The 15,783-nt window shown below is 37.3% G+C and overlaps 1 protein-coding gene across 6 annotated transcripts in view; it reads left to right on the plus strand.

Annotated features, from left to right (window-relative positions):
* Positions 1 to 15,783, plus strand: part of LOC135324305 (protein prune homolog 2-like) — a 149,998-nt gene that overhangs the window by 16,474 nt on the left and 117,741 nt on the right. For all 6 annotated transcript variants that reach the window (XM_064500304.1, XM_064500306.1, XM_064500303.1 and 3 more), the window contains exon 2: positions 15,485 to 15,589. In XM_064500304.1, coding sequence (XP_064356374.1) covers positions 15,485 to 15,589 — 105 coding nt within the window. The remainder of the gene's footprint in view (positions 1 to 15,484; positions 15,590 to 15,783) is intronic.

The raw sequence follows: 15,783 nt of genomic DNA on the forward strand, positions 1-15,783 counted from the left end.
CTGTTCCTGAAAGTTGCCATACTTCATACTCTTTCTGCAACTTTTTATGAGCTTTAATTGGTATTAGCATCAGATCTGTGATGTATGGAGAATCTGTTTGCACTTGTTAATAAAAAAAAGGCACTTACTTTCTTTTTTTCTTTTTTCCTTTGCCTTTTAGAGTGATTATGCTGAGTCTCTGCTAGTTTAATTCTTGGGTACTATCATGTTATTGGTATCATATAGCTGTGATGGATGAAGGAACTGCTTAGACAGGCATGATTTATGACTTTGGTGTCCTGCAATTTGGAAAGTATTCAGACCTTCAAATCTGATTGCCATTCTTCTGACAAATTATATACTAATTAAGAAATTTTGTCATTTAAATATTCTCTAATACACTGAATGTTGTTTTTTATGCCGAAGTGTTCCTGAAAAGAATATGCTATTCACATGGAGCAGAGTCAGATGAAGATCTCTTAACTGTGGTACAAAGTTTGCCCTTGTGCATTTTGAAGTGATATTTGAAGCTGAATTTTCTCTTACTGTTAAGCACAACTATCATTTTGTGTCCTCGACATTAATTGATTTCACAAACTAAATGTCAGCAGAGTAAAAATTGTGGTTTCTCTTGCTAATGTTAATTGAAGCATGTTTTACAGACCTAGTGCTCCTCAATATGTTCTTCATAGCAAAACAGGAATTTTATGGCATTCCTCAAGTTGATAGAAATCATTACAATGTGTTCATAAGGCTGTTTTTAAAACAATGTTAGTACAGTATTCTTCATATGACTTCAGCAAGAGAATCTGGATCTTCTCTGATAGTCATAGTAGTCTATTGTTATCAGTAGACCTCATTCTCATGGAATTTGCTTTTCCTAAGTTGCTGTGCTATCTATGTAATAGATGACCCAAATCAGAAAGCCTCTACAGTGTGTCCCTTAAATAAATGTAACTAGCTTACTGATCTGTTTGAGAGATCATATAGTGGAATATCTCTACTCTCTTTTAAGTCTCTTTTAAGCACTTTAAATATATTTTTTTAAGACCTGGTGTGCTTTTTTTTGTCCAGGAGTTGCAAATATTTATTGCTATTTATACATATGGACTTCATGTAGTGCTTGAGATGAAATGCTGAAACAGGGCTGACTATAAACATGTTGCCATTAGATCTTACCAGCTTCTCTTTGACTGATGCTGAGCAAAAATATTGTTCCTATTTAGCTGGTAAAAGAAAGGAAAGAATCATGCCCTGTTTATTTTTAGTAGACTTTCCTAATGCCATTAATGTGGAACAGATATCCTTTCAACAGTAATATAAGCCCAGCAGATGCCCCCCATATAATGGAAAGAAAGGTACGTGTAATATTTTCTCTTGCTCTTTTAATTCAAAATACTTATGTTCTGTAAAATGCTGTGTAATGGTCTTCTGATCTGCTGAGATTTGTGCAATTAACTTGACAGAAATAATAAACTAAAGAAATATCAGATTGAGATCAGAGAGTGACCTTATGCTGCACTGCCATGAAATCATCAACAATTTTTCATCTAAATCGTGTTGCTGTTGTTCTTGTTCTGACAAATGTGTAACTGGATGCGTGTCAATAACTGCAGGGGTGATGAATCCCTTCTTCTTTTAGCACCTTGAACACCCTGCAATACAGAGGAATTTTAGTTCATGGGTTGGAGCATTCTCATAGACAGGACTTGTCTTCCTGGAGCATACTGAAAGTCCATCTGTTGGACGGTGTGTTGTTTAATTTCAAGCAAATTCTGAGTGCCCTACCAGTGTTTTCGGACTCTACAAGGAGAAAAGTGTGTGTCTAGCTATGATCAGTCCTGTGCATCAGACATTTTGGTTTGCGCAGATCCCATTTATGCACCCGGCTTTGTTTGTTTTGTTTTGTTTTAATTTAAGGACTTCTCTGGGCAAGAATGGCCTAGGAGGGATGTTGTCCTCTCTGATTTTTTCTTTTTTTATATCTTTGGAATCACTTTAAGCAAGTTTAGAGCTGCATGATTTGGTGGAGGTAAGGCATTAGGGAAGGCTGAGAGGAAGCAGACCGTTCTTTGATAGCTTATGCATCTCTCCTTGCCTTTGCCCCCTTTTTTGTTATCTACAGGAGATGCAGAAATCAATGTATGCTTCTTTTCCTAGCAGTATGCTCTTTATTGAGAACCAGGAGATTGGCGGTTCAGGAAAATCAAGCAAATCCCTGTGTAGTGGTGAACACAGTTCTTGATATCCTTTATCAGTGATTTCCACAGGTTAAAAATATAGCATAGTGTGTTAAATATGAAGCTAGCAGATATGCTTGATCTATATGGAAATTGACAATTAAAAGTTAAATATTATCAATGTAATTTGTTCTGTTTATTATTATTTTTTTCTAAAATATTTGTATTAGTCTTTTGACTTAGGGCAGCAGGTTTACCAGGGATGATGTATTGCCCATCTTGGTGTTAAACGCAAAATTTTTTTTATATTCAGCAAAACTACCATTGAAGAGGGAGATGTCTTATTTAATCAGTCATTAGTGTCTCTTAGCATATGAATTTGTCCACTTGTTATTATTTCCTCTTCCTTAATAAAATTCTTTAATAATACATTGTGAAAACCATAATCAAAATAGATGAGATTGAGCCAAACCTTAGCAAAAAGAGATCTCCGGTTGAGTGGCTTGTTCTCATATTTTGTTAATGCTTAGCCAACTTTTTAGAGAGAAATGAAAGGTATAACATTTCTTTAAAGAAATATTGTTGTGCAGGCTTTATAATATAGGTAGTGGATCAATTTACCTTGTAATTACACTTCAAATGATTCCATCTATTATTTCCAATACTTTAAAGCAATAGTAGATCATTTTCTCTGTGATCATCTTTAATACTATATGCTGTCTAAATTATTTCTGTTCATCTCTGTGACATACCTTTTATGAGACAAAATTGAACAACTGTGTCAGATAAAGTCTGGCTGTGCAGTCAGTAGGTTATTTACCAATACAGAAGCTCTCACCACAGTCCAGGGTGGGTTTTTTTTGGCACTCCAACAACAGTCTGGCCATAGGTCTATGCGAGAAAGATGTACTTATTGTATTGCAGTTCCTGACAGATCTTGGCTGTGTTGGACCATTGCTATGCTGACCAATAGAATTAACATCATTTGTTCCTTTCTTTCTGTACCAATTGTCCTAGCCATGTTAAAATTAAAAGCTTAGAGACGCATATATTCTACGTCAAGACAAAATAATGTGAAATGGAGCTGCGGTTCAAGGGGGCAGTAATAATAATCATATTTAATATTATTTGCATTGTTGTCATCCGAATGTCAGTTCAAGGTGCCATAGGCAAGTGTGATAAGATAGGATCCTTGCCCAAAATACGTAAGGTCTAGATTCTTACTACTTTGGCACTCTGTGTAAGGGGCACTGCAGGGCTATATGGGACTTGGGAACCACGGTGGTGCTGAACTCCGTGGTGCAAGAAGGAATGGGAAGCGCAGGTTCAAGCATATTCCCTCCTGTGGATCTCTCCTGGCTTGCTCCAGCCTAAGGAGGTAATCGTGATTCTATCTTCTGAAAACTCTTTGCTTTTTCTGGAGGATATTTTAGCAACGTGATTGCTATTTCTTCCAGTTCTTTTACAGTTGTTCTGCCCCTGCTGTTGTCCACTGCAGTGGACAAATATGAGGATTGGATTCACTGTTTCCACTGAAGCGCTACCTTTTGGTAGACAGACATTTAGGGCTAAGTCTCTACATAAACTTATTTTTTCCCTGAAACACCTTATATCCTTAGTAGCATTTTAAATATTTTTCCTGGAAACCCAAATATTCCATTTCAGTTTCCTATCCTTTTCTCATTGGATGCTAAAAGAGGAAAATTTTCAATAAATTAGTACTAGTGTTGCATTTCTCCAAATATGAAAATTTGTTTTTTTTGTTTTTACAGGAGTGTATTTTACCTTTTCTATCTCATTAAAAGGAAAACTAACATCAGCACAGCAAAAACAAATGTTTTAGATTGCTACTGTATATTGCCTTTCAGCACACTTTTTAATTAAAGTGGCGTTTGTTTGTCCTACAATATTACCATTCCCTAATCGATGTACTGAGCAAGCACCATGGTGACAAGATAAGTTGCTTTGTTTTGTTCCATATGTCCATGTTCCAAGTTTTCCATAGTTTTAATTGGTTCCCTGCAGAATAACATTTACAAGCATATGGTATGGAAAATGCTGACTGCATTTGTTATCATATATTTTAGTACATTGGTGGCACTAGATCACTAAGCCTTTAAATGTGATTATGAGGTGATTTAATGCAGTCAATAGTATGCTTAAAACATAGCAAAAATCTACAGTGAGCCAAATGGTATCGAGGAAATATATTTGAATCCTTCTTAATGCTTCAAGGATAGATGGGGAAGTCTGATTCAGAAAAGGTTTTATGCAATGTTTATGTTGAAACATATTTTGTCAGCTAAGAGCAATTCGAAAAGGTCTGTGGAGATTGTTTGCCATCACAGAAAGAGGAATGTGCATGAGAATGTGGAGTATGCATAGAAACATGGAATGCAGAAAAGGCGAAATATATGATATCAGCACAGGTATTAGCTGGTGAAATGCAGTTCAGGACCAGCCCTTAAATCTCATGTGTCTGACTTTGGATACATCAGCACTACATTTTTACAGTGATCCTGCTCTGGAAGAAGATTGCTAGCCCAAAAGGGAACACCTTTGACTGATAAGACCACAGTTAAATTAAGCATGTGTGAAGGTCTGAGATCAACAATGGGTTAAATTAAGCATGGGTTTTGGATTAGGCCTTTTTTGATTTGTGTTGGAGGGGAGGGTGTGCGCCATGGTGGAGAAGAGTTGATTTGGTTTTCTTGCAGAGACGAACCCACCGAGTTGATTTCAGACTGCTCCAAGAAGTGCTCAGTGTGTGGGTCACTATATTAAAGACCTGTTCATATTTCATGAGCAGAGTGGAAACTCAGACACAGCCCATACAATCAGAGAAAGAGGATCTACCCATGCATGATGTATGGATGACATGCCTTGCATATGGCTTCAAAAGGTGCCATACTCCTTCTGTTCAAGCCTCAAACCAGCCTAACTTTTCTAGCACTCCAGATAAATTACTCTCAAATTTTTACTCTTTTTATGTCATCAGTGTAAAGAGGAGTATTAGACACATTGGACGTTTTGATGAGTATTGGACACACGAGTATTGGAGCACAAGTACTAGGTTTATTAGTGACTAGACATCTGCTAAAGAGCATATATATGTCAAATGTAATACATGGATGTGATTATGCATTTTATGTTGCTCTTATGCAATACATGTAGGGCTCTGATATAAGTACTATGGTGAGGGCAATTCAGGGGTTTATATGGTACACACGTAACCAGTCACTGTATGTACAAAAAGTCAGTGACTTCTCATAATGGTGCGTATGTTTCTTTTTTCATAACATCCTGAATCAAAAAATAGATTATTTTGTAAAACCAATCACCAATTTCACTTTGAATTTTCATTTGCTAATGCACTGTCATTTCACTGATAAGCGCAGCATTGGAAGACGATTTTTAATGTGTGCTTAGTTTTTGCAACAAATCAACTCGACATCTATCTCTAAGAAAGACACTTGGACTCAATCTTACTGTAATTCCCTCATGCAAAAAGAAACTGCCAGTGGTAAGAAAGGGCTTTTGGGAAAATTCTTCTGGAGAATGGTGTGTGCAGCAGGCATAAAGGGCAACAGAGGAGTACTGTTAATTGGTTTCAGATTTTCAGCACGGTAAAAGAAATAGCGACTAAAATAATAACAATGTAAGAAAATATTGCTTCTCCTCTGAGGTACTCTTACCAGAGAGTGGGGGGAAAAAACAAAGGCATTTTTAGGATGACAATATGTTAAAAACATTGAAAAAAAGGCAAATTGAAAGTGACTTTGGCCTCTTAATCATCTCTTCCAGCTATGATTTTTCTCTCTTGGCTAAAGGTGTGTAATGTATTTCAGTACAAGCCACTGATGGGAATGGAAGTAAGTCTGAAAGTCAAGATGGTGCCTATGATTTTGTTATTAGTGTGGACTAGTTTTACATCTTGAAGCATTTAAAATATAGTTCATAATGAAAAGGAGACAGAAGTGTACACAGAAGGTTTGAAACAAAATGAAGATGTAACCATGCATAATAATGTTTGTGTTTGAGTGCATATATGTGTGTATAAACATAGTTATAAATACTTTATATGCTGTATATTGACAAAAATTTGGAAGAGAGAGATTGCAAGATGATACAATTAAAAAATCAGGAAAGGACGGAGTAAAAATGTTTATACATTGTTCATATAAACACAGATAATCCAGTCTCGTTATATGATCACATATTGTATTTCTACAGGACGCTTGCCTCACTTGACTGTGTGGTCTTCCTGTGTCCTTTGGTGCATATCATCCAAGGTCTGCACTGACTAAGAAACATTAAGCTGTGCACCAAAGGCTCCTGGACAGCACAGTGTTCAAGGGTCTCCTAACTCTTGATAAATTTATTCTCTGCTGTAAAACTGCTCTCTCCATTGTAGAGAAAAGTCTAAGGTTCTTAAACTCTCTGAGACCAGATGTTAAGTCTGTGACAGAGGCAAGTAAACAAACTGCATTATTGGAGTCAAAGCCTTCACCAAAGAAAAATCCCCCCCCCCCCCCCATCTGACTTTTCGCCTTACTCTCTATGATTCATTCAGCTTCCACAGTGCACGCTGTAGGGCACTGTTGGTATCAGCCACCTCCTGATGCAGCACAGAACTCATTAAATTAACGTGACGGGGCATTCTGCTCCTCGGGTACATGTGCTCCCTGTTTTTACCTCATTTGTTTTTAGTGTCTCAAGGGACACCTTGATCCTGTGAGAGGCCAAACAAATCCCAAAGGAGATGAGTGCTGTCAAGCCCTGTAAACTGGGGTGCATCCCAGTCTCGTCTTTGCATGTTAAGTGGCAAGTGAGGAAGGAGAGGGAAGACAAAGATATGCTGTGACTGGCTTTAGAGACTAAAGATAACCTGGATTAGGGATAGAACTTTTTCTTTTGCAGAGCTAAATTGTTGTATGCTGTATGCTCATATTTGGTTGTTGGGGGGGAGTGCTAATTGTGCATAGAACACATTAACTCATTGGCTGTTCAAATTAACATTAACAATGAAAAAATAAGTGGGGAATTTTTTATTTTTTTTTTTTTTTAAGTAACTTCTTTGATAGTCCTATTGACAGGCTGTTGAGGTACGGCTGATTCAGGCTTAAATAATCATTCTGTTGGGAACATTTTTCTTGTTCAGTCATACTCGCGTATATCCTGTTATGCCTTGGCAGGAAAGGCTGTGTAAAATCTTTACTCAGCCTGAGGCCATTTAAATAGGTTCCCACCCCCCTTGTTAATCTTGTACCATAAAAACATTGGGGGGGGGGGGGGAGATTGTTGGCTAAGACAGTGTATGTAATACCTGTCTAACTTAACGGAGGTTTTATCTTGATGTTAGGGCAAAACTGGGATCAAAGCCTCTAGTGCCAAAGTTATGCTTCCAAAATGTGTGTGAACACATATTGTGTTGACAGGTACGTACCCTTGTTTACTTGAGAAGTGACCCATTTTGAAAGCCAGGTGCATCATATACTGGCACCCCATGATCCAGTGCAACTGGGGTCCAAAAGGTGGCACTAAAAGCAAACTTTTTTGAGAAACAGTGGAGTATGAACATTTAAAGCTTAGAAAACATGAGGGAAAATCAATGACAAACCAATAGATGGAATAAACCTAATTTTAAATTGAGCCAACAAGATTTTGATGTTTTTAATTCTGTGGCACTTCTTTTGATATTTAAATGGTGTCTGTGCTTTATTTGATTACTTGCAACTATTCTTTTTTGAATGAAAGCGGTATGTAGAAATCGTTGTTAATTTTTATTTTTCATAATGTGGATAACTGGTATGATAAATAAGTTAGAAGGTAGTTCAAGAACAGGGAGAGCAGCCCTGCATGTAGATATATTCTGTAAAATAAAAAGACAGTAGATGTTTTCAGTTGGTAGGAATTGTTTCTTGTACAGTACGAAGCTTGTCCGTCTCCAGATGGCTAAATCAGAGCCTGTTGGTAGTGCAGTGATGTCGACCTGAACTCTCAGCCGCGATAGCCAATTCTTGATTAGAAATGACTGGGAAAGAAAGCTTCTGTGTTCTGGAAATTCTGGGAATGATCGCGGGTCAGGCTCTGCTTGCCTGGCTGCTATGTCAGAGAGCTAGCCTGCCTTGTTTCCATTAAAAATTTTGAAGAATTGGCATGCTCCTGTGGAACAGACTGATTTTGGGAAATGGTACGTTTTTATGGAACTATATTTCAGAGTCAAGAGCTTTCTAAAGATAGCTCGTCAAGTATAAACTTCCTAAGACCAGTGTTTGTTCACCAAGGCTGTAGAAGTCTGTTCAACGTCTATGTATAGTGCAGTTACCACCAGAGAGGACAGTGTGGAGAAGACCAGGTGAAATATAGGGTGTGTGTGTGTGTGTGTATACATAAGCACACACACATATATATGCATGCATGTATACGCTTGCATATGTATATCACTTAAGTACCAGGTAGGCTCTATATTCACGATATACAAGGTGTGAAGGTGTTATGCTAGTCTTTGTTGCAGATTAGTCATAGTTTTTATCATCTTTTACTGATCTTATTCAACAGTAAAGATCTTAGGTATGTTTTATGCCTATCCACTTATTTCTGAGGATGGCATTGAATTTTTACCACCCTTCCACTTTCATTCATCTTTTTTGTAAGGCTGTATCTCCCACACAAAAGCACATGGTGTGGATTTAGAAAATTGACCTTTTATTTTATATGACATTCTGCCAGAGGCATTGATGTTTGTTGTAAAACCTATTTAAGTCCTTAAGTAAAGCAACAGTGTGCAATAAAAATCCAGTAGGTAATGGTTAAAGTATGGTAGACTTAAAGTTTCTTCTGTTAGATTATGTTCCTTAAGAAGGAATCAACTACGCAACCATGTATATCACAACTATGTACAGTAAACCGCTGTGTGTGTTATATAATACAAATGATAAATGGGATATTGCAGGGACAGAGAAATAGAATAGTTTTTCTACTGGCCTCACAGAATAAGAGAAAGCAAAGACCTGTCACATTTACAGACCATCCTTTTTTCCAGGTCAGGATAAAGCTTTCTTGTGAAAAGACTTACAAAATATTAAACTAACTTGAACTTTGCATGAAATATTAAATTAACTTTGCCTTGGCTTAAAGCCATTTCTTTGACAATAGAGAAGGATAATCAACTTAAAAGCCTTCAGGCAGATGGAGGTATAACACTGCCTGATATTCTGAAGCAAATGCAGGATGTACTCTGAAATGCCTACTCAAGAAATTGTATTTCTGGATTGGAGGTACAATTCCAAAGCTACTGAAGAGGTACAGAAATCCTCTCTTGTGTAAGTAAATGACATAAAATCTCAGTTAGAATATTTATTATTATCTTGTCCTTGGTCCAAGTATCTAGGTATTTTCCCATGCATATCCAGGAAAGCGAAGTATGTCTCTGCCATGCTCCCTCGTTAGTGCTTCTTCAGCCACAAGATTGGAACAGCTTTTGGGGTGTATCTGACACTGTATTACTTTGATTATACAACCTCTTTTCTATTAATATGCCTCAGTGGAGAGGTATATCTGCTTCCGTCAAAGAAAAATTTTGTCTTTGACAAATATTGTCCCCATCCCATGCAGCAAAATGCAGTGATGTCACTACAGTTGGAGTACAGAATATGCAGCAAGACTTGAGGCAAAAAGAAAATAATGCTTCAGAAAGCAAGGCTGTAAGTGTGTGTGTGAGAAGTAGAGGGAAAACAAACTTTAACAAAACTGCCTTGAGACAGCGAGCATTGTGTAGGGCTTCCTGCTTATACTAGAAAAACTGTTCAGCTTTTCTTGTTATGTAAACTCATTTCAGTTTCTGTGTTAACAGAATAAAAAAAAAGGGGGGAAGATGCAATGCTTTCTGTGACTGGGATATGGTAATTCAATGAATGGCTGTAGCAATATATCATAGCCAAAGTTTTTGCAAACCTGATTGCCAGTATACGCAGTACCTTTGAATGAGTCAGCTGTTTGATGCAGGTAAGAACCAATAAAAGGTATTTTCTACTGCAGTTGCATAAAGACAGTTGCTATATTAATGCTTTTACGTGATTAAAGACAACAAAGCTGGGTAGATGTGAGAGTTACTTCATAATAAAATATCAGAGAAGATCTCGTACTAGATTGCAGGAGTAGCTTAATGTTTATAAATACTATTTTTGAGCGTGATAAGTGAATGTTGATCTGTGCAGGTCTGATCTGAGTAGAGTTGTCCTGGCTGATGCCATCTGAGAATGATGCATCATTTCTTTACATCCAGGCTCATTTTGCGTTTTACCTTTAATCAAGCTGATCAAAAGCCTGTTAATGCTTAGAGAGATCAGTAGTCTCTGATGTAGTTTAATTTATGAATTCAAGTTTCATCATCCAACTCTTAAATTTTTGAATTCTTGGAGTTATTGATGGCTCTGATTCATGATTCCTCTTGGGTTTAGCTATGTTAGAGGCAGGAGTTAACGCTTTTTACAGTCCCATTGCAGCTAAATCTCAGAGTTTATGATCTAAAGCCTCTACTGCCTGACTGGGCTTTTCTGCTGGAGTCTTTTCTTTGAAGAATCAATCCCATGGGAAATCTTGCTGACCTACAAGAGGAAGCCACTCATCCGTGTGCCTGCTTTTCTCCTAGCTGGCTGATTAGCAGTAGGCTAGTTATGTCTGAGATGGCAGAGGAGAAAGCAGTCTTACAACTGTGAGGTAAAGAATCAGCGTGCATGGCCCTGGGAGAGCACACTTCAACATTGCTTTTATGGAGAGTATAGAGGTGGTACAGTAACATTTGAGAGGCTGTTACGAATTAGAATGAGTAAGATAATAACTGTTTATATTATTATGGTCAATTTAAGCCCTGGAAGATGAAAACAAAGGTTGTTTTGAGTGTCTATTGATCTTAAAAAAAAAAAAAAAAAAATCATTTAAATCAATATGAAAATATTTTTGTGATAATTTATTCAATTATTTCCCTTAATATAGCTTCAGATCTATCAGTACCCTCTTTTTTGCTAGCTCTTAATGGCTTTAAAAACTGTAGCAAGGCACATTGTGGTTATAGACTAGAAGACCTGGTTATTCCTGAAGGAGTATTTCATGATGTGTTTTATCTGTGAATGGTAGTGTCTCTTTGCCAATAATGATTAGTTGAGGCAGGGATGTCATGCTGAAAGTACTGATTTTTAGAGCCTCTGTCTAAAATACTGCAAATCAGATCGGAGGTTAAAAAAAATGTTTTCATGGTCATGTGTGCTGAATTGGTAGAGAGTACCCATTTGTGCTAAGAGGAATGTTTGGTGTAGTGCTGAATTTTATATCACTTGCAGATTGGCAGAGTTGGACTTTTAGCTGATCATGTTTTTTCACAGACCTGACATTGTCCATCCAGCATGGGATAGAAGAATACTTAACCTGCTCTAACTAGTATATCACTTCGGTCATCACTAAGCTTTTGATAGATAAAGTATCTGTGTCATTGGTGCAAGAAGATTTCCTGTGTTAAAATGGGAAGGGGAAGAGGCTGTGTAGTTGTCAGGGTAATCTGTTAGAATATAAAATCACTGACTGCCATTCTGGCAGATAAATACCTGTGTCAGATACTAAAGATACTTGAATAGTAAAAGGGGTCCATGTGACTAGGTTATACAAATATGATCTTTGTGTATGGCTGAATTATTTAAGTGGTTATCACTGGGGAATGGGAAGGGAAATAATTCGGTATTTATGTAGTGACCCAGGACAGGGATAGCATGAACCCTTTCATGTGGTTCACTGTAGATTTCCCTGGGCCAGTACCTAGGGCATAGCTCTTACCTGTAGGCTGGAGTTCCATGTGTGTGCTTAGGGGAGCTGTGTAACGTGGCGTTTCTATCTTCCTGTTAACTTCAGCCCTACTTGCAGCAAACACTGGGCTTCAACTTCTAACTGTAGCTGGTACTACCTCTGCAAGCTTGATCTATGGTGTATCAAATCTGCACTGTTTTCCTGAAATGTTTTTGACTCAGGACAACAGATTACTTCTGTGGATAACAGTGATTGTTCTGTGAATGGAGGATTTTATTTAGGAACATAATCGCAAGCACATCTTTTGACTAAATTGTGCTCTGTAAAAATAGTTAGGAGTGATATTTTTAATTGTTTTGATTATGTTATGCTCATTTGTGAGTACAGGAAGAATTAACTGGCCAAGCTTATCCTACAACTTTAGTAATGCTAATTTATTCTATTATTAATAATTAGCTTGATAATGCATAATTTTGGTAGTAGAAGATACCTCTGTTCAAAAGTGGTCCTTTCACACTATTTTTAATGAACAAAATTCTTCACAGCGGAGAAACAAGATGTAGCCTGTCACCTCCCTCTCTCGTCAATGTGCCTTATGTTATCAGAATGTGAAGAACAGGCTTTCTTTGCTGCTTTGCTCTGATAGCTCGTTTTAATCTCAAAATCTGTGAAATACAAATTTGAATGAGTCATCTTTAATGTTGTTGTCATGTTGTCATCAAGCATGATTAGATTACAAGTTTACTGAAAACAGTTTGTTGCGGAACACAGGACAATTAGAGATGTACTGAGTGAGACCTGTCTTACCCACCCTCCAGAAAAAAAAGCCCTCCCCCCATCATGATGCAACAGCAAGCTTGAGAGCAGAAAGTTAGTTTCTAGAAATTAAATTTTATTTTGTGCAAGGCAGGTGGATATAAATGATAAAAATGTGTGTGTATCTGTCTGTCTGTATGTATATGTACATATACACACTAATTTGGGAGAAAGGGTATTTGTTCTGTAAATAAGACAACTTACAGTTTGACTTTGTATTTTTACATTTATGGAATAACATCCATTTTATTAGAAAAAGCCCACTGCAAAAAAACACTTTGGTAAAATTCACAAATGAGTGATTAGGGAGTGAAGTGGGGAAGTAGTGTGACAGTGTCATTAAAATACCCATTAGCAAAAGATGAAACAAAAGCTTTTTCCTCTCTAGAATGGCCTGAGAAAGGCAGTTTACTACAGAAACCATCCAGAGCCTTCAGAAATTTGGTTCTCATTCCCTTTCCTTTGGAAAAGAGTTGGCAGTAGCTAGTATGTAGCCTCTACTGCACGTGTTAAGAGTCTGGGGCCAAAACGTTCTGGAAGAGGTTTAATATGGTTAATAGCCTGGCCAAGTAATACACCACCTCACTGTTGGTTTACCTACTGCTATATTAAAGACTCAGTTGTAAGCTCCAGCTCAGAATTGTCGTTACTAAGCTTTTGAGAACGGAAACAGCCTCTCCTTTTACGGTCTGTTCTGGTTCTCTTGTGTTGCCTGAACTATTGGTGTGCTGGAGTTAAAGATTAGATATCAGATGGCTCATTGATATGCTTGGATTAAGGAGAAGGGACAGGGCCTTCAGAGCTGTTTTGCTCCACTATGGTCTGTTTGTATTCTGCTCTTTAGACCAGTGCTCTTCTCATTTCTTCAGCAGAGTCAACTGTAGGGCTTCTAAATTTTCAACCTTGCAAATCTTTAAATTTAATGCAACTATTTTGTGTCCATTACAGAAGAGGTAATGGGGGGGGGGGAATGATGGCACATACAAGAAATGTGAATTCTTCTTTTCTCTCTAAACAGTTGCAAAGACAAAGGGGTATTTCCATCTTTGGTAGTTCTTGGCCATCTCCCACATAATTTTCTACTGTTTCAGAGCTGCAGTGTGTCTCTGTAGTAAAGCTGCTGCTAACATGTGAGTTTTAGTTTTTAAGTGTGTAAATTTTAGTATTGTAAGGTGCCATAATGGATTTTGAAGACAGCACCAAAAAAACTTTTAATTTTTCAGAAGAAAACAGTATTGGGGCTGATGAATGGAGCTGACATTTGTCACTGAAACTCGGATTGCTGTTGAGGGTCCTTGCTAGTGCCATGTGGGGTTGTGTTTTTTGGAATGTGAGCCAGGAAGCAAATCATTTTATAGATACAGATTACATAAATATAGAATAGCATCAGGTGACTTGAAATTTTAATGTTGTTGGTTGCATTGGATTCCTAGAGGTGAGTGACTTTGTAGATTTAACAGTCAATTTGCACTCCATTCATTTTCCTTCCTTTTCGAGGTTATGTCAGCTGCTATGTACTTGGGAAGAAGCTAAAGAAAAAGGCCTCTATACATTGAAAAATATTAAGAAAAACATGAGCTCATGAACTTTATATTCATTCTTTTAGGTGGCAGACCAGACAGAAGTGTATGCTGCAGAAGAACAATTTGGTAAATGGAGTATCTTTTAAACAGGGAAAGAGCGTTCCCTGTGTGCAAAGGCCTACAGTTTAAAGGAACATAATCTGCACCAGACACTGTACTATTCAGAAAGCTGTCTGCCTTTTATAGTTTCTTTCCCAGTACGTAGGGAATGTAGAATATTTGTTCTGGTTTTATTACCCAAAGGTATTTTCATGACTGTGTCCCATATAATGAAAAGAGAACTAAGTATCTTCCTTGTACCCAGATTAGACACACAAAGAAGAAAGGTTTGTTTTAAAAAATGACACAGTTATAATTATTGAGGATAATATGCTAATTATATCCTTTTATAGAAGGATTAGGATTTTACTCGATAAAGTGCAGCATACTAATTCAAAATGTCTAAAGGCTGTGAACAACAACAAAAATGTTTAATGCGCATGGTTGGTTCTGAGACATGTACCTTAGTGTCAGTGAGATACGCTTCTCAAATTAAGAAGTGTAGCTCATTAAAAGAAAATAAACTGGAATGTTTTCATGCAGTTAGCTTGGCATTAATGATGTACGTAAGAAGATAGGAAGACTCCTCATTTGACAATGAGGGGAATGCAAAATCCTCAGCACCTCACAGGGTGTGTTCAGCTTCTGAAGAGTCAGGACAAAAGTCTATTTGTCTAGTTACTGATTTTAACCAAGCGATGAAAAAAGGGAAAATTAAAATTAGAAGTTGCTATGTATGGTTTGCTGTGTGTATTTCCACTGCTTTTCTTACTAGATTTGGGAAGCGTTTTCAATAACTTTTTCCATGTATGCATGCAGCTGCTTATCTGCTACTCAGAGGGAATTCTGTCCGGTTAGTCCTTAGGCTCTAAACATGAGTCCCTTATGAAACCCAAATTTCTTTGGCTTTCTTTGGAGCTACAAAGCTGAGGAAACATGTCTGATCCTGCAGTGACTGCATTCTTTGGGCAAACTGTGAAAAACATTACAACTAAGGACAAAATCTAGATACTTAAGTTGTATTTTGAAGTGTCTTATTTTTCTGGGGTCCATTGTCACCCATTGCAATTGTCTTCTAATGTGTTACAGAACAGGAGCAAACGCCTGGAGAAAGTCCATGTTGTTCTTGGGAATAAATCCTGTGATTTGGATTCTCTCATTTCTGCTCTGACTTATGCCTACTTTCTAGACAAGGTAACGAAAAAAATGGACAGAGGCATCATAACTAATTTGTTACAGACATCTTATTGTTAAGCAAATGGAAACATACTGTAAAAAACTAGAGTTGGGACAATGACTTTGTTACAATCGAAGGTGAGATTTTTTTTAAATAGAGAGAATCTAGATTTTTTTCCACATGAAAATTAATGAGTGGGTAGAGTAGGTGG

The sequence above is a fragment of the Dromaius novaehollandiae genome, chromosome W (assembly GCF_036370855.1).
Source record: "Dromaius novaehollandiae isolate bDroNov1 chromosome W, bDroNov1.hap1, whole genome shotgun sequence".
Lineage (NCBI taxonomy): Eukaryota > Metazoa > Chordata > Aves > Casuariiformes > Dromaiidae > Dromaius > Dromaius novaehollandiae.